Raw genomic sequence first — 25615 nt, 5'->3', positions numbered from 1 at the left:
TATGGTGACATTGGGGATAAAGAGATCCACACTGGACCCAAAAACCAAAAGCTGAAAGTGGTTTAAAAAAAAAAAAAAAGAAAAACTGCCTTTAATCACAAAAATGCAACAGAAGTGTTAGAAATAAAGTTTGAAGACAACTGGACAATTTATTGATTCTCTATGTATTTGGACATATAGATGTTTCATATAAATGTCAATACAGAATGTTTTAAATGATATTAAGGTTACAATCGATGATTATTTTAGTAATTGATTATTCTGACGATTAATTGCATAAAAAGAATTCTCATTTGCAGATTTTTTTCATTTTACTGCTTAAGTCTTTTATATACAATAGTAGAAATGCATTAAAAGATGCAAATTGGCAAATAATTCAATGCAGCTTAGACTTTATTAGAGTCTGTATACTCCAGATGATTAATCGATTACTAAAAGTAGTTGATTATTTCAACAATCGAGTCGTCGCGATAAATCCAGTTAATCGCTTCAGCCTTCAATAATAGAAAAAAAAACTATAAAACAGAAAATGCCTTCGGAAATATAACAACAAAAACAATTTCTGGAAAGGACTAATTGAGAACGCCCCTTTATTGGTTCCAACTTAAAACGATTAAAGTTGCACACAGGACGTCATTGCTCAGCAGTTTGAAGGATGCTAACCCTCAGATATCTGTGTCGAAGGTGAAATCAGTGGATCGGTGCATCCCTACTAAAGACTTCCAGAGTAATTTCCCTGAAACAGAAATGAGCGCTGTAAGATGACAGCGATCCGAGTTCTGGGCCTAGTCAAAGATTGGATTTTCAATCTCACTGAGATGCTGTGGGGTGACTTTAAACGAGCCGTCCATGCAAAAAAAAAAAACCGCTCAAACATCTCACAGCTGGAAGTAAGGAGTGGTGTCAACTTTCCACGGCCTGATGACGAGGCCGACATCAGGCCTCGACACCATGGACGGTGGTGGATGTCTCACTGAAGTTACGTTAGCCAACGTAGCTAGGAGTAGCTAATTCTCCTAGCCTTTTCCTCAGCTACACAATGCATTTTGATATATTTTCTTTGATAACTTTAAAAAAAATATTACTTTTTGTTTAAATGAAATCAAATCTTTCCCAGAGACAAAAAAAATAGATTTGGCATCAATATTTGAACATTAAGGAACAGAATGTTTAATAAGGCATCCTAATTTTTTCACTCTGCATTTCCTAAACACTAGCCATATTTTATAAAAGATTTAGTTTATTTTCAACCGATCAAACAACGCTTCACAACTTCACCCTCTACCAGAACTCTGTGCATGTCTGTTGGAAAGTATTTGGTGATTCTGAGTTAAATTCACAAACCCATTATGAACTATTTCACACTTTTTCATCCCTTTCTTTTTACAACACAGTCTTCCAGAACAACGTGCTGGAGCTGGAAGACAATGTCATGCATCAATTAGAATGTTAATTAAGTCATCACTAGCGTTCGCAGTCTGCTCTCCACCAGCTTATTTACATCCATTTGATTCTCTCCTGCTCTCTTTGCTCACATAAATATTTTAATGAGGCCTGATTCCCAAGAAAACAACAATTATTGTTATATTTTTCTGTTTCTGTTGGGAGACAAAGGCAGAGAGAAAGCTGCTTTAAATAAAGCCTGAAGTTGACAGATCAGTTGGACTGTACATTTGTTTTCAAAATGTGAGCAGTCCAATGTCCTTGACCACAAATTTAATCCGTTTCTGGTTGAAATTTGCAGTTCCGTATCCATCTACTTGATATTTTTTGTGGAACATAAATGATCTACTTAGAAAGTTTGCTTATTATAGATTTTTTTTTTAGCACTTCTGACATATTAATAAAAATCACCCCACTGCTGCCATCTCAGTGACTTTCTTGCCATGTTTAGCGACATTTCGCACAAAAATATTGGTATCGGCCAAAATCAGAATCGGCAGGTCAGAGTTTAGAAATTGGTAATCGGCGATCGGCCAGAAAACTGCAATCGGTGCAGCCCTATTGCTTATTGATAGATGTTCAATGTTGTCATACATTGAACACGTATGACAATATGTTGTCATACATGTCATGTATCGAGTCAGTGTGATAAATTCAATTATCACGCATAGCTGCTTTTTAGCATTTAGCAGCTATTTTCTGCTAAATGCTACTAATAGCATTTAGCAGAATGCTGATTTCCAACCATAGCCCCATCAGACAGATGCAACATACAAACGCATCCAGTTTTCTGCATGAAAATCAGAAACAGAAAAAACTAATCAAAACCACCGTCTGACACCTCAGACGCTCCCTCAGACGCTCCGTTCGGATCTATAGAAATTGAATTTGTAAAGTTTCTGCTTCACACAAATTCCACCATCGATGTAACTGCAGCGCAGCTTAAATCTCCTAAAGCAAATTTCACCCCGCATTGTGGCGTGCCTCATCATTCTTGGCTGCATGGCTCTGACGGCCCGCCGCGACGCGTCGCCTCTCTAAATAAAGCCACATTACAGCTCCTGTCTCCCCCCACCCAGCCTCCCGCTGCGACAGCAGCATGCTGTTCTCCACAGATTCAATTACGGCATGACAGGGATAACAGCAAGATGAGAGTTATTACTTTGCCATTAGCGGACAAAGAAAAGAAAAAAATCCTTGCCATGGAAGTGTGATGTTTTATTTTTTATTTACTCATCCGAGCGGAGTCAGACCCGGAGAGCCCACGCTCTGTTAGAGGCAGCCGGGCTGAGCTGGAAGGTTACCTTAGCAGCAGGAACAGGCTGGGTGACGGGAAGGTGTGGAGTACACATGCCTCTGATGAGACTGTGGGGTGGGGATGATGTGTTCACTGAATTGACGAGTGCAGAGGCACAACATGCAAATTAGTTAGCGGAGGTTCACCTCTGCTTTCATAGGAAAGCATCTCGGCGTTAATGTTCGGGTTGAATCCACGGTTTTCCTGCTTTTTATCACTCTTAAATGTATGTGAACGGTCAGTAATGGTAATCAGGAAGCCTTGATTTCACATTTAATGAAATACAAAAACGGCAATTCACTGCAAAACTACATCTATTCTCCAGATTTCAATAATTACATGAAATTATAGAGCAAACAGGAAACGGTAATCACCCTAACTTGTTTTAGTTATGAGGTAAATGGAGAAGACAAAAACCTGTGAAGTCTAACCACTTAAAGGGAATGCTCAGACTAGTTTAGGTAAAAATGCTGATAATATAGAATGGATTCTTTCACTCTCTCTCTTGCTCTTTAGCTACGCTTCCATTACAAATGTGCNTCATCCGAGCGGAGTCAGACCCGGAGAGCCCACGCTCTGTTAGAGGCAGCCGGGCTGAGCTGGAAGGTTACCTTAGCAGCAGGAACAGGCTGGGTGACGGGAAGGTGTGGAGTACACATGCCTCTGATGAGACTGTGGGGTGGGGATGATGTGTTCACTGAATTGACGAGTGCAGAGGCACAACATGCAAATTAGTTAGTGGAGGTTCACCTCTGCTTTCATAGGAAAGCATCTCAGCGTTAACTGCAAAACTATATCTATTCTCCAGATTTCAATAATTACATGAAAATATAGAGCAAACAGGAAACAGTAATCACCCTAACTTGTTTTAGTTATGAGGTAAATGGAGAAGACAAAAACCCGTGAAGTCTAACCACTTAAAGGGAATGCTCAGACTAGTTTAGGTAAAAATGCTGATAATATAGAATGGATTCTTTCACTCTCTCTCTTGCTCTTTAGCTACGCTTCCATTACAAATGTGCGCAAAACCTTTTTCAACATTGCGCTAATGTTGAAAGAACACAATTTGGCAAATGTGGTGTTTATATTGAGTAAGAAAAGCAATTCAAATCACATTTTGATGAGTTCATGCAGTAAGGCTTTTTTTTTAATGCCTTACTGTGTCTTCATAGTCTGCATCTGCTGCAACATCCAATTGTTCTTGTGACGTGAAATAAACCAATTTTGATCCAAATGGATAAACCCCCACCTCACCTTTGCAAAAAAATTTTTTTTTTCGAAAAGCAAGACTCTTCAAAGAGGAGAAAATGACAGAATAAGACCATAAAAGATATATTCATGTACATTAGCATTTTTACAAAATATTTTAAATATTTTATCATAACAGCCTCGTTGTTCTAAATAAGAAATTAGAATAGAGCAGAATTATTCCACAGAGGGGAAATTCAGCAAAGTGACAGGCAATCAAAGCAAGTAGGTTAACGCAAAGATAGAATATTTAAAAACTGAAGAAATACTAAAATAAGGAAAGAATTTTCAACATGACTACTATGCAGATATTAAAGAAAAGACTGGAGACTTTTTTTCCCAACAGTCTGGGTCAGAAAAGTGAAGTGTTTATATCTGTGTGTGCATCAGCATGTTCAAGGTTGGGTTTTTTTGTGCGTTTTTAAGGGAGTTGAACTAAAACACAAAGCATCTCTAAAAAAAAAAAACAGTAAAAACTTTTAATGGAAATAAAATCTGTTCAAAAGTAGAAGGAACAAATGAAGAAACTCAACAGGGAGGAATGAATGGATATGGCAACACCATGTTAGCAATAAGGAACACAGAGAGGTGAACTGAATATGGCAAGACCTATTGAACATAATTAAACCACAGGGATGGTTACCTGTTAGGTGGACGGCTCAGTAGGTTTGCTGTTCTTTATTACCATTTGTATTTTCAGATGATGAACTTCATGAACGTCACTCTTGGGGTTTATTGCATGATTTATTATAAATGTCTTATTTTAAGAATTTGATTACAGTTCCCACAATAATTTCCTATTAATCTTTAAGAAAACCCAATTATCCATATTATTGGGATTGTAATTCTTTTTTTTAAATTATTTATTTATTTGTTTATTGCTGTTTTCTCTAGTGTTTATTCAATGAGAACATCAATTAATTTGATTTGGTAAAACCTTGTATGATTTTTTTCCTACCACTTTACAGTTTAAAGGGGCAGTATTATGCGGTTTTCCAGGCACATTGTGCCATTTTACAACTTAATCAAGTAACTTTAACTTTAGTTGGTAAAAAAAATGTTGTATATACCAAATATGACTTAAAAGAAATTTGACTTTTAACGCCTTGAAATTGGGCCTCTGTCTCTTTAAAAATCTCCTGCTCTTTCTGAAACTCCTCCTTCAGGAAGTCATCACAACATGGCTCCTCTTTTAACTTTTCACCAACGTTTTTACCAGTGTAGCTCTGAGATGTAGATCGTTTAATGAGTTCAGCTGACGTTCGGTTCCATCAGGTGTTTGCTAATTGCTGCTGGCTAGTCTGAAGGAGTCGAGTGTGGAAGTTCACTGAGAGGCGTAAGCTTGGAAATTTGGAAGCCGCAGCTCTGAGGAGGAGCTTTGTCTTTGAAGGCGGGGCTAGGTCCACCCAGGCGTTTTGCACAGCTGAATGGTTGCCACGGGTGATTAAAAGGTTTCTCAAACATGCATGAAAGAATCAAGGCAACACTCCATGTATGTATTTGATGAGGGAATAACATTATAGATTGATTTTACATAACATTGCCTCTTTAAGCACAACATTCTGTTTTTTTTGTCTTGTAACATCCTGACAGAATACATTGAATTTTGTGGTTGTAATGAGACAAAACATGGAATGGTGAGCATGAACGTTTCTGTGGGGCAGTGAATAATTCACATCACAATGCAACCAAATCCTGTAAAGCCTTAATCAAAGACTCCTGAGATTGCTGAATAGCATTGGCTTATTGGCTAAAAGCCTTTTGTTTATTCAGCCATTTGCGGCGCCAAAATCGACTGTCATCACAAGAGATGTTTTTTTTCCATCTTCCTCTGATTGACAAGTGCAAGCTGTGTAGCTTTTGAATAATTAAATGTTTTCATGTATAGGCTTTTTGAAGCGCTAATAAGCCACAGAGGTTGTTCAATTTAAATTTGAAATTAGTTTTTTTTTTTGGTTGTTTTTTTCTAGTTCTAAGACATGAACATCAATAAGCAAAAGCATATGATCTCACAGAAATGTTTGTTTTTTTTTATTATTATTTTTATAAATGTTATCTTTTGGATGCTTACAAACAAACACTGAATCTGGCTCTGCTTTATGTCCGTACGGAGATGAGACTTACATTTCCCACTAAAAGAAAGAGCTTTTATCTTTAAAATGTGAAAATGCAGCTGACTTTATCGAGCTAAAATTGAGATAGCGGAATCGCCTCTTCATCTCCTTTGTGGCCCCGAAATGCGCGGCGTAGCAGAGATAAGGGAGACAAATGAGAGCAAAACAATAAACACAACTGGCCTGCTAAACGCTCGCCTCGGGAACACAAACAATTAAGCGTGAATGGAAAGTGCAACACAAGGATAAAGAGATGGAATGGCAAATAAATCAATGCATGAAGACCACAGTAGTACTAAACGGGACTCAGTCGATGCAGGACGGTGGACTGCAGACACACGCACAAAAAAACTATTTGACCTGCTTTGAAATGTCGAACGTGACAAGTGTCTGTACGAGAACAAGTTTGTGTGAATATGCAGGAGGTTTTGATTGTTTCAGCCTTTTTGTTTTATGTAAAATCAGTGGTGGTTGATGAGCTAATCTAAACACCTGCTCTACTAAAGATCTGTCAGAGTTGGTGTGTGGGTTGCCTTTTCTTTTTAGCTGAGCTGAATCGAAACACACCTAATTCTGCAGCACATCTACATGTTAAGGTTGTCAAAGTCAAGCTAGCATAACTCACCATCTTCTCTCTTCCTTGCTTTTTTCTTTTTGTTAAAACTTTTCCTGACTTTATCTAGTTGTTGTAGTGTCGACAAATTATAGCTGCATCCCCTTTTCTGTTATATATATATATATATATATATATATATATATATATATATATATATATATATATATATATATATAAAACCACATTTACATTTAAGAGTTAGCATTTTATTTCTACAACTTGACAGCTAAAACCAATGCTAGTCATTGTCGGCGAGCAGTCTTTGGCAGATCCAGTGACGTCTCCATGGAGCGCTTTGTACAATGCAAATACTTAAGCGCACTACACAACAGCTATGTCAGAACTGGTCTCTGAAACATATTCACTTTTTTTTTCCAAAGACTATAACAGTTAATATATCGTTGAACCGCCACATTATTGCTGTTCTTCTTTATGTTCCCTTGTCACACCAGAGCGTCTTATCTTAGAAAAGTAAGGCTGTCTTGCATGTCTCATCATCTCATTATTCATATTTACGCAGCTGAATTGAGCATCAGTCAGGCTTAAATTCTACAAGATGGTGTATGCTTTGGCAGAAACCTTCACTAAGATGGATTTTAAGCCGTGAAAGTTTAAATTCTCCTCTCGACTCATCTCAGCCAGCGCTGAATCTATGCAAACACGAGGTTTTCCCCTCGTTTGTGAGAGCATTATTACCGTAATGAGACGTTCCTGTGAGGCGACAAATGGCCAGAATGTTGGTTTTTTTTGTTTTGTTTTTTTCCAGTGCCACCTACACGTCAAAAACATGTCAGAGAGCAGATGACCCGCGCTCGGTGCCAGCAAGCAACACTCTGCAGCTTTAAAAGCTCGAGTCCAATTATTCCTCCTCCTCTTTATTGTTATTAATGTGTCCCTAAAAATTCAATTTAGGTTTTTCTTTTTTATGGGCACTCAATCAACTCTGCAATCAGGCCTGTTTCTTTGCCCAGTGGACCTCATTGTAAATCAAAGAAAAACATAGGTCAACAGATTGATTGCTGTTTGGGCTGCAACAACACATTTAAAAAAAAAAAAAAAAAAACAGTGTAAACACTGCAGAGCCAGAAGGTGGATTTAGATGCTTTCCACGTGTGGTGTAGTGTTAAACATAGCTCTGTGTAAATGCTAACCCAAGGACCCATGTAGGTTGCAGAGAGGCGTGTTGCCCTAATGCTAACGGAGAACACCGTCAGGCAGTTGGCTTGTTTACATTTCATCAGTGAATAATTCAGCATGTCTACAATGCAAATGGCTTAGTTAAACAAAAAGGGGACGATAACTGGGGGTTTTTCCATCAGCATTCTTAAACGACTCGAAGCGGCTGGCTTTCTGCAGACACTTTAAGGACGAGTTTATAGGATGGTGTGATCGACGTTTGCCTCGTTTGTTGACCCTGAGGTCCCCGCTCAAAATAAGAATGAGGCACATTACCACCATGAGGCACGGCAAGATTTTTAAAATGTAAAAAGCTTTCAAATTTACCATCATATCTCTGGTACTTGAATCGAATTAGTTTTCTTCGGCTGTATGGAGCAGAGAATACTGTAACATGCTCACTGGTCCACTGCAAAAACACACAAGTTGTTTTTTTTTTGTTTTTTTTGTCTAGTTTCTAGTACGCTTGCTGAAAAGTGAGGAATTATGCTAATAATTCCTTGTAAAAAATATGTTTTTTACATATTTGTTGAAGCTGTCATTATGTTGTGACAGTTTGGTATGATACAGATAATCTATTAAAAAAAAAATCAAGCTCCTTCTCCCAGTGCTAACTGGAGGCAACCAATCAGAAGCAGGAGGAGGGTCTTAGGGCTGTCAATCATAATCTTGTGTGGCGCTGTTCATTGCCTCCATGCCCTCTGCTACACTGCAGCTAGCATTGCCTGTGGTGATTGCTAAGGCTAGTTAGCATGTCCACCAATGACTGCAGATGAACAGTTGGTTCTCAACCATTAGCACCATCCAGAGCGAGTACATGAGGTTGATTGACAGTGCTAAGACCCACCCTCTGAGTCTGATTGGTTGTTTTTGGTCAGAAGGGGGACATTTTGTTTGATAGGGTGACTAACAGACAGTTGATGTTTACCAGTAGAATGAATTTTAAGGTTTGATGGTAGTATAAGATTAGACATGTAAAAGGTCTGCTTAAGTCTCATCTTTACTAAATATCTCTATGTAAAAGTTCTATTTTGACACAAGAACATCATAAATACTGTACAAGATGTGATGCGGAGTGTTTTATGTAATTATTGACCAGCTGAAAGTGCTCAGGCTTCTCCGATTGTTACCCAGACAGGATTGTAAAGACCAGCTGCGGTAACAACGGCAGACTGAGGATGTGGAGCCCACAGAGAGCTGAAATGCCGCTGACCTTTAAAGTGCTACCTATTACATGCTGTGTGATCCAGCTGCACCTTCAATTGTTCGGCCATGTCATACAACGCAGAGATTCTTGACACCGGACATTTAAAGCGGAAATGAATGTTAATCAGGCCAACAGTATCCGAGAGGTTGCCGGATAACAAACAGCCGTGACATTAAAGCTGTTGTCGCTTACTGGTCGCCATGACACCACGCCATTGTTGTTCCTCACTTCAAAAACAACCCAGTTCAATCCTGACTGCAGACAGACTGTCTGCTCCCATCAATGTGTTCTAGACATTTTTCAGCACTATAAGGATGAGTCAGTTTTACCTCTGGGATCGCGATGCACGTCCTGTCAAGTCAGGAGTCCTGAAGCAGACCACCAACAAAATTTAGCACCTTTAAAATATAATGTTGTTTTGACAAATATACCATGCAAATTTTTCTATAATTTCTAAGTCTTAAAGTTGCAGTATTATGTGTTTTCGAGGCACATTGTGCCATTTTATAGCACAATCAAGTAACTGCTAACTTCAGTTATCAAAATGCTGTATATGTCAAGTACAACTTAAAAGAAATTTGACTTTGTAAGTTAACACTTTAAAATTGGGCCTCTGTCTCTTTAAGAAGCTCCTGCTTGTTCTAAAACTCCGCCTTCAGGAAGTCGTCACAATCTCGCTCCTCTATTAACCCTTCAACCACGTTTCAGTTTCTGAAAGAGCAGAAGTTCTTAAAGAGACAGAGGCCCAATTTCAAGGCATTAACTTATGAATTTAAATTTCTTTTAAGTCATATTTAATATATACATAGCATTTTTATAACTGAAGGTAACACAGTTACTTGATTTTGCTATAACGTGGAACTCTATGCCTGGAAAATGCAAAATACTTCCTCTTTAAAGTAATCCAGAAACTATAATTCGTGGCACTTGATCAACTAAATTGCCGAATCCTGACATTTGAATTCAAGTCAATTTTACAAAACACTGCCCCTTTAAGATCTTGGGTAGTTTTTTTTTTCTTTTTTTTTTTTTCTTCTTAATCCATGTCCCAAAATTACTACTGAAATCCACCAAAATCATGAATAAATTGGGGGTGTGGTATGTAAAGTTTACATACCTCTGTGACCTACTTCATTTGTTTTGTACACAAACCTTTTTTCTAACATCTTTAGACACTGTAGTGAACACTATTAAAACAGGAAGTCTTAAGAGTGGTAAGCATAGCAGCGACTTGCTCTGACAAGATTTTTTTTTGTTTTTTTTACTGAAACTCCAACATAGAGAACAAGGATCAGATCAATTCTTTCCTTTCTGCAAGCAGGCTAGCCTGAAAAAGAACCGTGTCAGCGTCTTTCTGCTGCTGATTTATCCCGCCTGCCTCTTCAGAGCTTCCAGACGGCTGTTTTTCAACAACACCGGGACCGTCTGCACAGGTGCTGACCATTAGTGGAGATGGTTCGCCATGTTCAAATACACGTCTGTGATGAATGGTGACCAACACGGCACAGTCTGTCGGCAGGGAAGCACTGCAGAGCATCAGTGAACTGAAGCTTTGAACTTTTTCACAGGCAGATCAACGAAAAGCGGAAAACAGGTTTGCAGAATGGCTATAAATAAAAATCTGAATGTAAATAAGTACATTTAAGAGCCTTTCAAAGTAAAATAAAAAAATCTAAATAAAATTAACATAGTAATATGTGGTGGGGAAAAAAATGTAAAATCCACAAAAATTTTAAATGATGCAATAAAAAAAAAGACATTAAGAGAAAAAAAAAAAATTACTCACACTTGAGCCTGAATAGATGAGCCTTCGGTTCTACTTGAACAAGTTCGGTAGACAGAAAGTGTGGGATCAACTTTTGCTGCAGTTACTGTCATCGTTTGCTGATTTTCTCCAGTAATTGCAACTTTCCGCAAATCTGACCAATCACGTGAACATTTTCTGCATTTCCCTCTTTTCTGACCAATTACTGCAGCGACTCCGAGATTGGTCAAAATTGCCACTTTTAAGTACGTCCCTTTTTAATTCAACTTCTTGTTTCACCGCATCTGTTGAAAGCCAAACCGAATGAAAACACGCATGATGCTAAATGGTGACATTTAGCCTTCTTATTTTTTTTTTTATTTAATTTAATTAACATAACCATTTTGAGATGTGATGTAGAACTTGTATATCAGATATGCACAAATCTCACATTTGTCTAAAATGGCAAAATGTTTTGGATTTTTGGCTCTGGCTAAAAAACTTTGCAGTTTTTGTCCAAATTAGCCTTGTAAGCTGAGTAAAGCTGCTGGATGCAGCATTTAAGTTAATCATTTGGATTAATTAAATGATGACAACCAACCCATGTCAGTATAACATATTAAACTTGGTAACAAGAATATTAACATTGCTGTTACCCATTTTACATGAATTGACCCAGTTCTTTTTCAGTTTTACTTCCGTTGACATTTTGAAAATAAATTGGCTGAATGGAAACACGGCAATGTTGAAAAAACTCATTTGTCAATAAAACGTTTTGGCGCTAGGATGAGATGGTCTTCTGTCTGGGTCAAAACTGGTTTATTTCACAAAACTAAAATGGAAACACTTTTTTTTGCATCACAAGAGTCGCATGTTGGCCCTGTAGGAAACCATGAAGAAGACGACGACAGGAAGTAGTTGTCATTGACAAACATGGCTGCATGTTCTTCAATGACTTGTCGCGTGAACAAACTTATCTAGGTGTGGTTTTAACTACGCGTCTTATTTAATGGAAATGCCTCAGTTGCGAAATTGCGCTTATTCGACATCCGTGGAATATTAACAAAGTTCTGCACACATTTGAAACAGAAACTCAGCTACTGTTGCTTTCTGCTTAACTCAAAAGAAATCTTTTCCTGTCACAACAGAGCAAAGAGAATTGAAGCTTGAAAAACTTTTTGGAAAAAGTTCCACTAAAACCAGTCATTATAGGCTGCAACGGTCACAGGATGATGCGCTTCGTTAGTTTTCCTCAACACAGAGCTTTTTGTATCTATCTGAAAAGTTTAATCTGCACCTTTTTTTTTTTTTCTTTCTTTTCCCATGTGAAGTGTGAAAAACTTGTGGCCGATATTTCAATTGCTACCTTTCAGCCACAGCTTTCGTCTTGCGCCCCTGAAAAATGGCCACATCTCACAGTCGGTGAGCAAAAGCTATTAGTGTTTTTTTTTATTTATTTATTTTTATTCTTTTTCTCCGCTCTCGTTGTTTGCTACACCACAGCAGTCCCGTTCCGTCTCTTTACATTTTCAGCTTTATCCCGCCTACTGAGCTGTCGCGCTGCACAATAGATTAATCATTTCATTAAAATTCAATTTAGTGTTTAGTCATGAGCGTGACCCGTGTCTCACGGGAATATTCATTAACAGTAACTGACAACAAACTCAGCAGTCATGACAAGGAGACATAATGTGTGACTCCAAACGAGACGGAGGCGTCATCTGAGAGGGTGACGGCTGAACGAATGAGCGGCTAATACTTTAGCCAGGCAGGTGGGCTGCAGTTTAAAGACGCTCATTAGCCGTTTGGGCCGCAAATACAATCCAGAAATGATTCAACAAAGAAAGCTTAATAAACCAAGTTTGTGCCTGAGAGTTGTCTTAGTGATTTGTGCGTTGTTGTTTTTTTATCTAAAATGAACACAGGAATTTTTTTGTTTAATGCCGATCTGTTCGTCATCAGATGATTTGAGCCAGTGTAGATAGGAAAAATAATACATTTCTGCAGAAAAAAGAAAATCCCAGGAATTTTGAGATTAATCTCAGAAGTTTTCTACAAAATTATTGGAATTTTCTGTGCTTGTAAAGTGGAAAATTTTCTAGGAAAAAAAAAGACAACTCAAATATTTGGAGAAAACATGAAAATTTCCAACCTTGAACATTTTGACTTTTAGAAAGTTTTAACTTTTATGGGGTTTTTTTTTTCTTGAAAATCTCTGAGATTAGTTTCTAAATTTCTGAGTTTTTTCTAGCAAGTTTTTGACTTTTTAAACTCAGAAATTTCCATGGTCTTTTTTTTTTTTTTTTAAATTTTTGAGGTTAATTTCAAAATGTTGGTGTTTTTTTATAAACATTTCCCACTTTTTTCTATCTGCAAAGTCCCTACTACACTGTTGTTAATCAGTGAGAGTTGCCTTGTTGAAGCCACATTTAATAGTCATACTGTGGATCTTAAACTCAAACTTCTGTCACCTCAGCAAAAATAAAATGGAAATTATAGAGCTCAGACCATTCCATTATATTTATAGAGCCCTTTATGTCATACAGTCATTCTGGTAAATTCATTAACAGTTTCTTTAAATTCACTAAATGCAGTACTTCAGTTGTCAAGACGACGTTGCTGTTTCTAATTACGACTTGCTGCGAAGCAAAAGCCTTCCTTCCTAAAAATTTTGAAAGATTGAGCCACATCTTTATATCAACCTGTCTAGATTATTTTAAATTCCTTTGTGTTGGCTCAGATCAGTCATCCTGTCACCATTTGCAGCTCGTAGAAAACGCTGCTGCTGCTCTGTTAACAGGAAGTAGTGAACAAGAAACAGTTGAAACCAGAAGTTTACATACAGTAAATCAAAACGCCTACATCATTTTACTGCTGTCTGAAGTTAAATCAGACCAGACTTCTCTTGTTTTAGGTCAGAATGACCAAAATTATTTTTGATTTGTTAAATTTCACAATAACAAGAAAAAGAAAATGTCAGATTCATTTTGTTAGAAACTTTTTTTTTTTTTTATTTTTGCCCAAAAATCAACATGATGTAGGATGAAAATCAATCCATCCTGAACCTGAAAAAAGTTCAATAAAATGGTGGCACTTTAAATATGACAGCAAATTGTTCCTGGCTGATATTGATCAAATAATGGCCCAAGTCATTTTTGGACAAGTTTGGTTTTTTTTTTCTGCTTAAATCATCTCTTGGCATTAGAAAGTGGCCAATTTTTTTATTCTTTTTTTCCCCCCAAAATCACTTTTGACAAAAAAAAGGTTTAGGAAGGTGACAATATAATAAGTTATTTTTTTTTTTACAAATAAACCATGTAATATTTGTGCCTCTGAACGACTTTATTTGTGGGACATAAAAATGTCTCTGCATTGTACAGGTTGCAAACACATGCCCATTTCTCCAAACCCATGTCTGTGCTGAAGGGGAATAAAACCCCCACCAGTCCTGGTTTTGTTCTTTCAACCCTCTGAACTTTATGATTCCATAAATCTACTGAACAAACTGCTACATCAAGGCTTTCACAGCAGCTAAAGCCAGAGTAGCACAAAGAGAATCCTTCCAAATCAAATATCTCTATTTCAAAGGCACGTATGTTCCCTGAATATTTTTGGCGTTTTGTGGGTTAAGAACCTCTGTTTCCAGCGCATAAGCAATCCAATTTATTAGCTCCGAAGGGCCAGAACATCCATTTATTTTGTTTCAAGTCCATCTGCTGTGAATATTTTTCTCGAGCCGGGGCAAAGAAGCAGAGGGCCGAGGTGATGTAGTTGAATATTGATTGAACCAATTTACAATATCTACCTCCTTAGAGCAGTTGAAACACACACACACACACACGATTAAGTGAATAAGCATTCCACAGAGTCCTCTTATCAACACAGGTCCACTCCTCTTAGTGCCCTCAGAGACTGGAGTTATTCTTGCATTGACCACTCTGGCAGGAAGCAGAAGGATGAGCGCGTTCTTCGACGGAGCTCTAAAAGCGGGAAGTAATTTCCATCAAATGAATAATATTTCAGTGGCTCTGAGAAGACAATAATAGAAAGATTTAACAAAGAAGGCTTGACACTGACTCACAGTGAAGGTTTTTGAAAGAAAAATAAAAAAAAATTTTCCTTTTTCTTTTATGAACAGCAGAGATTTTACACAACCAAAAGTCCTTATTTTTCAACGTGTTCTGTCAGCAGAGGTGACGCATCTTAAGTTCTCTGAAAAAGCTTAGCGCATGCGTCAAACTCGAGGCCCCCGGGGCCAAATCTGGCCTGCCGTAGCTTTTTATGTGGCCCTTTAAACTCCTAATTACATCAATAAGTCCTTCCGGTTTTTCACAAATCTGCAAAATTCACACAAAATCAACAATTCTCCACATTTTTTCTCTGATTTTACTGCAATTCTTTTCAACATTGGTCAGAAACATTGAGTTTAAGTGACGGCTGCCTCGGTTATAATTGATACAGTGAGTTTTAAAAAGCCACATCTAACATCATACATTAGTGCAAATATCATAAAACTTCCTTACAGACATTTCTAAATAGGCACCACGAAAATTGCATATCAGATTGTTAAAAAAAAAAAAAAAATTAAAACAATCACAAACCCTGGAGGAACAGCTATTTATTGATATATTTATATATTTATATATTTTAACAATTTAATTGGTTTTATCAATATATTCTGGCACATATTGATTTTCATTTTGTTACCTTGTGAAGGTTTGCTGTAATAACTCTCCACTTATGGCTTTATGCCTCTTTTGACAGCACCAAGTCTGATGCGCAGATGCAACCATATCCTTTGAACGCAAGAACGGTTCGAGGAATGTGACATATTGAACTTGTCATCAACAATAAATAGCCTTGGCCAGTGATGCCTCTCGCCAGCGGTTGTTCTGACAGGCCCAGGCTGAAAATGTCAGGTTGTTATATAGCCGTCATCTCGGACTCCGTAATGAGGGAGATGATACCGCTCAGGCCAGAGCTCCCAAATAGGTACCACTAGTCACACAGGGGGGTCAGACTCGTGTTTCAGGCTTTGTGTGTCACTTCCTACTTGTGACCGAAGCCAGCTGCCATTGTCAAACTGTATTCCCGCCAATTACTGTCCCAGTTTGAGAGAAAATTGTTGGACAATAATGGGAATGCTTCGGCTGCTCTGCCAAGAGGTAATTGCCTGGCTCCATACGGACGCTGGATTGTACCGAGCCGCTTTTTGGGGTGGTGGAACAAGGTGATGGAGGACAATTTAAGCATTTTTCTCTCTTCTGTCTTTCTGTATGTTTTTTTTTGTTTTTTTTAATCTAAAATCTGTGGCTCAGCTTATGTTAAAAGTATCATACCAGTTTAACTTTCCTGCATTTTGCTATGCGACAACCACAAGATTGTAGGAGATTTTATGTGCTGGAACTACAAAAAGTGGTGTTGAATTGTGAAGTGGAAGGAGAATAATGCATCATGTACTGTATATGGTTACATACTTTTGTTAAAAAGAGAAATGTCTGCTTACATATTCAGCCATCTTTACCTCAATCCACTTCTGACACAGTCCAACTACCAAAAAATGACCGTCCGTCTTAACGGCTACTCAGCAAATTTGGCAGAATTAAATCAACACTGTGCTGAGTAAGTTTAACACTCAAAAGGGTTAAAACGAAACTAATCTCTTGTTGAAATAACTGAGTTAAATTAATACCAATTCAGAAAAGGAGAAACTAGACTTGGCATATTTGCTGCGTTTCCTTTGACCATATAATTGCACAACTTGACATTTAGAAAATAAATTTGTTAATGGAAACGCATCAGTTTAAAAAAAAATAAAACATCTCCCGATTTCTGACTGTGTATTAATGGGTTTATTTGGCAAAATTGCAATGGAGACACTTTTTTGGCTTCACATGAGTCACATGATGAGCAACCGGATGTTGCCGCTGGCGCAAACCACAAAGAAGACAATGACAGGAAGTGGTTGGAGGATGATGGCATGGGATTTTTTTTTATTGACTTATTGCATGAACAAACTTATTCACGTGAGATTTTTAAATCACATTTCTTATTTAACAGTCACCGCAATTGCCAAATTTAGTTTTTTCGACATCAGTGGAATATTGACAAAGTCTGACAAACATTTGCAATAGAAACATGTTGCTAATGTTGATTTAACTCTAGTTGTGCACTCTACAAAGCTAGTCTTTAATCAAATTTCCAACACTGAGCTCTTTGGTAGGTCATGTAGAGGAAGTTGCTGTGAACAGATGAGGCCAAAATGGAACTTTTCTGAATAGAAAGTACTCCAACTAAATGTCGTGTAACTCCAAGAAGAAAACCTATTGAAGGATTCTCGTATGTTGGGTGTAAAAGCTGCAGGATAGATTTAGATAAAGGTCCAAATTAGATAACGTTATATGTTTGAGTTCTCAAGAACTAAATCCTAACTGTGTCTCTAAAAATGCTCTCAGACCAATTTGCCAGCAGCTGCGTTTCCTTTGACGATAAAACTGCGTAAATTGGAATAATGAAAATAAATTTGCTTAATGGAAGTGCACCAATTTCGAAAAACCAAGTTTTTCCAATCAAAAGTTTTTGCGTCAGGATGAGCCGTATCAAAATGTGTGTCTTTTGCAAAACTGCAATAAAAACGCTTCTTTCGCATCACGCCAGTTTGCAGCTGCAGTGAAAGGTCGTTCTGCAAGGCGTTGGAAAAAAAAAGAGATGGAATGCAAACACACAACTCTATTTACAGATTTTATGGGTAAAAAATTGCAAAAATCTACTATGTTGTGTTGGCCTCGCACATCAAACTGCATGCAAGATTAAAGAGTTGGGCTATAATGTAAGAAAATGTTAAAAAATAAAAATAAAAATAAAAAAAGCCCAAGGGGAACATAAACTTTCGCTGTGTTTCATATCTCCCTAAGTAATTTAAGCAAGTTAGAGGGAATCTTAAGTAAGACGCAAACTCTTTTTCTGAGGCCTGTTTGTTTATTTCTCATCTTTGAGAGTTAAAGACTCGCTGAATTGTCCAGGGGCTCAGGAAGATGACAAACTCGATCCACAAATGGGGGAAGAAAAGGAGGGAGATGTGAGAGAAACGGCTCTTAAATTAAGGATGTTTTTGTCTGTCTCTCCAGGATGAACCAGGCTCCTACCAGTGGATTCGAGGAGGATGTCGGAACACGCACCACTCATCATGTCATGTACCCAGAGAGCGCCATAGACTTGGACAACAACACCAGCCTGGTTCTGATCCCGTTCAAGACTCTGGACCTGCAGTGGCTCATCAGTGCTCTGACCACTGGCACTATCACACAGTAAGAGCTGTGAGAGAAGCTAAAGCTCCACTAAGCTATGAGTCGGTTTTCAAATATGAGCAGAAGATAAAATGTGATGTAAAAGTCAAACCCATGCTCTAAAATGGTGCAAAAGAAAAAAAAAATAATTAAGCAAAGAGTAAATTCTGACGATAACTAAAACAAAACAAACACGTTATTTGAATAACAGTATTCCTGCTAAATTACATATTACATAACTTTATTGTGATTAATGTGTTATGTTAATTTTGATGTCAATTCATTGAATACAAGCAGAAGGAGATGTAATGTCATTGTCTTTAAAATCAGTTATGGATACCTTCAAATTTGTAGTTTAAATTCTCATTTTAGTACTTAGATGAAAGTCAAATTTATAGCAAGAGAGCAAGCAGGTCATTTAAGAGATAAAGATGTAGTATACAGCGATTAAACAAAAACAATTTGAATAAACAGCCACAATACATTTAAATACTGTTAATTAGCCAACATTAGCTAGCTGGGTAAACCCATGTGCACTAACAGCAGAGTAAAAATTGTCTGTTTAAAATGAAAATATAGAGTAATTAACATAAAAGTTTAGTTGTAGTTTGAAAGTAGATGCAGCTGAACGAAGTACTGCAAAATATTGTACAAAAACTAACAACCTAATGCAGGTTGGTGTCTTTAATAATGAAGTCATTCTAATATTATTTCAACCTCATTCTTTTAATTTTATGGATGTTTTGTAATAGTACACAAAAAGCCAATGTTCACAGTTAGCTAGGCTAACAGTACAGATCCTGCTAACTGCTGTTTTAAGCTTTTGCTATAATGAATATTTTGCAGGTAATTAAGTAAAACAAAAATGTTTGTTTTTCTCTCTTGGTGTGAGAGGAGACAAAAAACAACTAGTTTTCATTACCCATTTTCTCACTGCCACGCTGCAGAGGCATTATCATGCATGCTGCATGTATCACACTCCCAGAATCATTTCCACTCCTCCAACACCAGATTGTCATCCAGTCACACTCTCCTGCTTTTTCTATCTGTCTCTTTGCCACAACAAGGATAATCACTTTGATTTTTTTTACTTATTTATTTTTTTCTTCTTTTCCAGCACATTTCACCTTTAGCCGCTTCTCTCTCACTTACCCATAATCATTAGCTTAACTACTGGACACGCAGGAATAAAACAGAGCCACTGCCAAGCAGAGCCGCGACTAATAAATCAATCATGCTGCGATGTTAGATGGTGGGAGTTTCCAAGCAAATGTGGCTCATAAATGCAGCGATGTCCCACTGCCAAAGTAATCCGTCTGCATCATTAAATTTGAACTCCACCGGCGGAGATGTCAGCTACAGCCCGGCGGCCTTCGGATCGCTGTGAGTTTTGCCGCGTTTTCAGTGAATCTGGGCTCCGAGTGTCGAAGGACGCAGGACTATTTGTCCACATTTGCATACCGAGAAGACATTTTTCATGCTAACTAAACATGGGCTCGGCAGCAGGTGCCGCACACACCTTTCTATTTAAATATATATCTAGTGTCTACACTTGCAGCTTCACACCAGATGCTTTCGTGTTAAAAAAAAAAAAAAAAAACCCAGAAAGACAAAAGAATGAGCTTTACTTTGGTATCTGCCTCGGTATCTGGATTTAATTAGCTCCGTTAGCGCAGGCTTAATGAAGAAAGACACTGGACTTTCATTTTATTCACCATCTGTTACTTTTGAATGAAACCATTTAGATGTGTTATTATTCTGGAGCTCTTGCTTAAAAAGAGGAATATGACTTTGTGTGTCATGTCTCTTGCAGCACATATTTACCAGTTAGGGCCAGGATAAAGGCGAATAAAGATAAGGTGGGCTTAAATATTCTTATGAAACGTGTTTTCTTGATTAAAAATGCAATATAACTGAGTCTTTGTTTATGTTTTTTTTTGGGGGGGTTTATTTCAGGTGTTAATTTATAATCCAACTTTTTTCAAATACGTCCACGAGTCGTGGCTGGAAGGTCATGGACGATATCCTTCGACTGGCTTCCTCAGCTTGCTGCTTGCTCTCCACATATGTGACGAGGTAAGCTACACTTATGCAGTCCAGCAGCAGCGTCATCTTTCTGCACAGTGCTGTTCTCACATAATTTGTTTTTGTGCAACAAAGGCAGCTAAAATGATACAGCTCTGGACTGAGCTACACTGCTTTCCAAAAATATTTGTACCGCTTGAACCTCAGTAATGGCACAGATGTCACGTTTGCTCTTTAATTTTTGCAAGCACACTAGTTGCACAGGCGTTGGGACAAACAGTATGGCAACATTTGAAATGCCTGTAACTTTGGAAGACGATGACGTTCCAGCAGCTTTATTTCCACATACTTTGTCAAAGAAACACAGTGTGGAACAACTTAAACGTTTGTTGAGATTGTAAAGGACTTAAAGTGAGCGGAAAGAAGACAGCCTAGGTTGCTAGCACAAAGTAATCTAGTGCTAGCAACCACTAGATAACTCTGACCAGGAACTTGAACAATACCCAAGTTCCTGTTCAGGAATAGAGGTGGGTAAAAATATTGATTTATCAATGCATTGCAATTAATTGTTTTCTATTCTTTAATATACCCTGGTAAAAACCAGCCCCTTGTTCTATGCTTTACGTCATACTGGAGTCTTAACTATTGAGAAATGATTACTTCTTGGAGGAGTGGACTCTGTTGATTATGGACATTTTACCCAATCGCTACCACTTAGCCGTGACGTATGTAGTGCGCCAGTTTAACGCTAAGAAACTTACCAGAAATTGCCTCCACTCAATATTTGGAAGTGTGGCCAACACGGACTTGTTGACTTTGTTCACTTCCTCTGCTGCCATTGCTTCAATTCTAAAGCAGCGCAGAAAATCAAGGTCGTCGTTCACAACTTCTTCTTCTGTTCACTTATTGGCGTGGCTGGAATTCTTTGGGAGAAATCCAGGTCAATGAGAGAAAGGCCAGATGGAGCTGGAAAGGGAGATGAGAATCGAGTTGAATTGCATAGGAAGGCAATGACCAGAATACTTTAATTGTGACATGTTAACAAAATTGATGGAAATAAAAATCTACCCAAACCTGATTCAAACTTTTTGATCGTGGAGAGGCTAACAATGGCGTTGACATTGTGACGTTGAACATAAGAGGAGTCAGAAAACTGCACCTTTACTGTAATAAATATCTTTCCTGCAATTTTCAAGTCATAGTATCATAGTTCCATGTTTTCTTACAATAGCTGAGGGTTACTATTGATGATTTTACATTTTATTGGGATTGGTTTTTCTATTTCAGGTCAGCGTGTTTGGTTTTTCTATTTCAGGTCAGCGTGTTCGGATTTGGCGCCGACCGGTACGGAAACTGGCACCACTATTGGGAGACGAACCATTTGGCAGGAGCTTTCAGACACACCGGAGTCCATGACGGAGATTATGAATATAATGTCACCTTGCTGCTGGCGGACAAGCACAAAATCCGAATGTTCACTGGCAGATGATGGCAAACATGGGATGACCACCCATGCTTGAAAAAGAAAAATACAAATAAAATACTAATTTCATCATGTCTCCAAACATGTCTGCTTGACCTCTTTTATGCAGGCCTGTTATTTCTTATTAGCTGAAGCTGCTGTCACGGTAATTAGAAACTAATAAAGCTTTCTGTCAAACAGACGTTTCATTGACCAGACAAAAAGCAACACTGCCGCTTTCCAGAAGCTACAATCCACCTCTGAGCAGCCAGGAGGAAAATAAAGATGCATGCCATATTAAAATGCCAATGTCACAAGACTAAACGTTTCCCTCTGTTTTCTTTTCTTTTTTTTTCTCTCTCTCCTAACCAACTTTATTTTTTTTTTCTTTCTGTATGACTTTCTGTGGACATCTTAAGCTTGTGTGTTAATGAAATTGAAAAGAACAAAGGCGTTCTGTCAGTAGCAGAAAGACAAAATGCTACATTATACTCCTGATGTATGCGTACGGAGACCTGAATTGTTAAAAAGGCCCATTTTTTTGAAGCTGCTAAGCCCTGCGTTTATGACCAAAAAAAACTAGTGTCAGAACCCTATTGACTAAGGTGTAAATCTTATTCATAAATCGACACAATGCGGGAGTTGAGGCGTCTTGGTTTAATGGCCGTCATGACAAAGTCTCGGTTGTTTTTATTGTGCCGATCAATTCTCGCATTACTCATTTCCATCACGTCGCTCCTTGCTTGTGTCCTTGCAGATGTTTGACGATCGAAGATCATTCTGAAACTTATCCCCCAAGGAATGCTTTTTATTACAATGTGACATTTATAAAATATATATTTATATATAAAACACCCACTGGGCTGCAGCCAGCCTTCAAGAATAACTGATGTTGTTAGCCTTCAAACATATTATCCAAACTGGGAACATTTCAATCAAACAATAAACAGATTCATTTTTTATTATTTTTTTTTTTTTATCTTTTGGTAATTGACTGAAAGTGGCTTCAGTCTGTTGTTTTTTCCCTAAAAATGTTTTCCAATTTTAAAATACAGTCTAAAAAGAAATGCATTTACATACATAGAAAAAGTAATTTGTCCTGTTGGTTGTTTGGCTTAAACTTATCAGACTAAGTGATTAGTCGCATTTACACATACATGTGTTGGACTTCAATATTGACATTTATTTAATTTTAACTGCTCTAAGATCCTGCCTGCGCTTAGCCTTTAGCTCTTCCAGACAAATGTTAGCCTGCTGACATGCTACAAAGAACACCACTCTGTTAAATTGCTTAACTAAGTGAGAATTTAGCCTGTTTATGTTGTGGTGCATTCCATGACTTTTGAATGTCAGAATTAAGTTTAAAAATATGAACTAGAAGATTTATTGAAGTTGAAATTCCAACTAGGAATGACGGTTAACAAATGTTAGCATGCTAGCATGTTGAACAGAGCTAGAGAGCACTTAAAAATGCACTAAACTGAGTCAAAATTTTAACCTGCTGCTTGGAAGTTGGAATAGCCATGTTGGAAACAATAGCATAGAACAAACTGGAAAATTTAAATTTTGACTTGGAAAGTCAGAGATTTCTCACAAAACCCCGATCTCAAAATCCAACATGGCTGCCACATTTTGAAAAGATGGTTCATGTAATACAGAAAGTAATTTCCCTAGTGTTTTTGGCACTTCTGACAATTTATACATCATTCATTGACATTGTGCATTATTGGTAGGTTAGCTCAGAAGTATTCATACCCCTGGCAGATTTAGGTATAAATCTTAATCTTACTTTCTTCTGATTAGAATTGGCATAGATGCACTGGAATAGCCATGCTCATGTGTGTCCCAACTTGAATCTGACAAAGACTCTGTGGACAGAGTTAATGATTAGGGTGATGGAAAAGAGGTATTCCCAACCTTAAATATAAGCTCCAGCAGACCTGGAGCTTATATTGTCGTAAAACATGCAAAAATAAAAAGTGAAATGCAATTATGAGAAGCGTCTGCTGCAAAGACAATAGTCTTCCATGCATTATTGAGAAAGGTGTTAATTTTCAGCAAGACATTTTTTTTAATTCAATCTAATTGAATACTTTTTTAAAAAAGATTTATATACTAATTTCAGTGTTTTATTTCTCCTTTGAAGAAATATCTCTCCTTCCCCATCAGTAATAATCTTATTTGAATGAAAGCAATGTTAAATCTCAGTATACCAGGGGCATGAATAGTTTTAGGCTTACCTGTGTTTGCCAACATGTTTCTTTGATAATTAAAAATACAAAGCAATATGTTGTTGGTGGCCTGCGTTACTAACACTAGTTTGCTCGGTCACTATAAGCACACAAATAGCAAATCCCACTGATAGTTTAACTTGGAACTGGAGCAAGGTTTACTTGGACATGATGTCATTCCAGCTTCTGAGGTAAATGGAACAAACATTTATATGGAACTAAATTGGGGCCATAAAGTTTGTTCAAAAGAAAAAAAAAACTTGAATCTGAAAAGTACTTTTGAACTTTTTTTCTCAGTTTCAAAGCATTTTTTCTGCTTCAAATCTTTATTTTCAGTTTAAATTTTTTTGGCCCTAATTTATCTTCATACATTTAGCTTTGGCTTAGATACTCTCCTAAAGTCACCATGTTTAAAAATATTTAATGCACTTTCTGGAACAGCTAAATTACTCACCCAGAAGTTATTTTTCAATATATGCAACTACTTAGAGTTTGGGCCTTACGAATAAGAATCATCATGATTGGCTTTCATATGATATAGCCTGCAAAAAATGCCTTATTGCTAATATATATATATAGGTTGCAATTTTTATATACATAGTGACAAATTTGGAATGAAAAGTAGATGTAAGTGCCTTCATGGACAGTTTTTGATATTTATTTTGCCATCAAATTCAGCTGTATTCTGATATTTACAAATTTATAATGTCTGTTATCGTCTGTTTTAATTAAAAAAAATAATCCAAGTGGTATATGCAGTATAACAATCTAAAGTTACAGATAAGATGTTGACATGTTTAGTGTGTCAGTTTTATCAGCATCACTCCATTTCGTGCAGGTTTGAAATTAAAATCTATTTGCTAAGCTACTGTATGTATTTAAATGTTCATTACCCTGTGGTTGAGGGGGGATAAAGCATATCCATTCACACTCCAGTGTTTTTTTCCCCAGACTTTTCAGGCATTAAGGTTGGGTGCTGCCTCCTGATTGGTTAAAATTTGCTCCATGTGCCTTGAAACCAAACTTTACATTGTGACCTGCTTTACACGTCTTTGCAAATCTGTAGAGTTGTCTCAAGGCTGCTGCTGTTTATTTGTTCTACAGGGAACACTGTCATCTAGTGGATAAGCACTTGTTCTTTTCATTAATAATCCTAATTGATGTGATGGAATACTAACGGTAAACGCTTTATATTTCATTGTCCAACTTTTAAATAATATTTTTGAGTGTTTGAAATTCATCAATGAAGCAACATGTCAACTTTACTGGCCTGAGAAGTTTCGCTGATGTTGACCTGAGTGGGACAGACGAATGATTAAAATTTTAATAATTTACATATTCAGCCATCTGTGGATGCCCAGGTGTGTGTGGGAGGAGGAGGAGGTAAATTATTCATATTTGATTGGAAAGAGAAATAATTGCTTATAAATAAAAATCTGTATTTGAGTTTTCAAGGTGAGAACTTTGAATGGGTGTCCTTTTGTTCTGCAGTGTTCTAAAATCAACATATACCCTAATTATTCCTGTGTACATTTCTGAAATGAGTTCATTAACCATAACTGGAGAAATGATCATTGTTAGCATCTCTCTTTTTCATCAGTGTACACTACAGATGATTTTTTTTTAAAATTGTTTGAATTCAAATATATATATTTTATGAAAATGGTAGGGATAGAGGTTGCACCAGAGGGCGGACGGTAGGGGGTGCTATAGCTCCCTCTGGATTAGACATGGCAATCCTCCCATCAGGGGCACGGTATAGGGGG

At 37.4% G+C, this 25615-nt stretch overlaps 1 protein-coding gene across 2 annotated transcripts in view; it reads left to right on the top strand.

The window, feature by feature from the left end:
- The window catches only part of LOC103146683 (CMP-N-acetylneuraminate-beta-galactosamide-alpha-2,3-sialyltransferase 1), a 39899-nt gene extending 15489 nt beyond the window's left edge, over nt 1–24410 (top strand). For both annotated transcript variants that reach the window (XM_016677818.1, XM_007564692.2), the window contains exons 4-7: nt 17973–18152; nt 19945–19990; nt 20088–20207; nt 21472–24410. In XM_016677818.1, coding sequence (XP_016533304.1) covers nt 17973–18152; nt 19945–19990; nt 20088–20207; nt 21472–21645 — 520 coding nt within the window. In that variant the 3' untranslated portion in view covers nt 21646–24410. The remainder of the gene's footprint in view (nt 1–17972; nt 18153–19944; nt 19991–20087; nt 20208–21471) is intronic.
- Nucleotides 24411–25615: the final 1205 nt, after the last annotated feature.

This window comes from Poecilia formosa, unplaced genomic scaffold (genome assembly GCF_000485575.1).
Source record: "Poecilia formosa unplaced genomic scaffold, Poecilia_formosa-5.1.2 Scaffold165, whole genome shotgun sequence".
Lineage (NCBI taxonomy): Eukaryota > Metazoa > Chordata > Actinopteri > Cyprinodontiformes > Poeciliidae > Poecilia > Poecilia formosa.
Note: the sequence above shows the minus strand (reverse complement) of the source record. Positions and strands in the feature narration are given on the sequence as shown.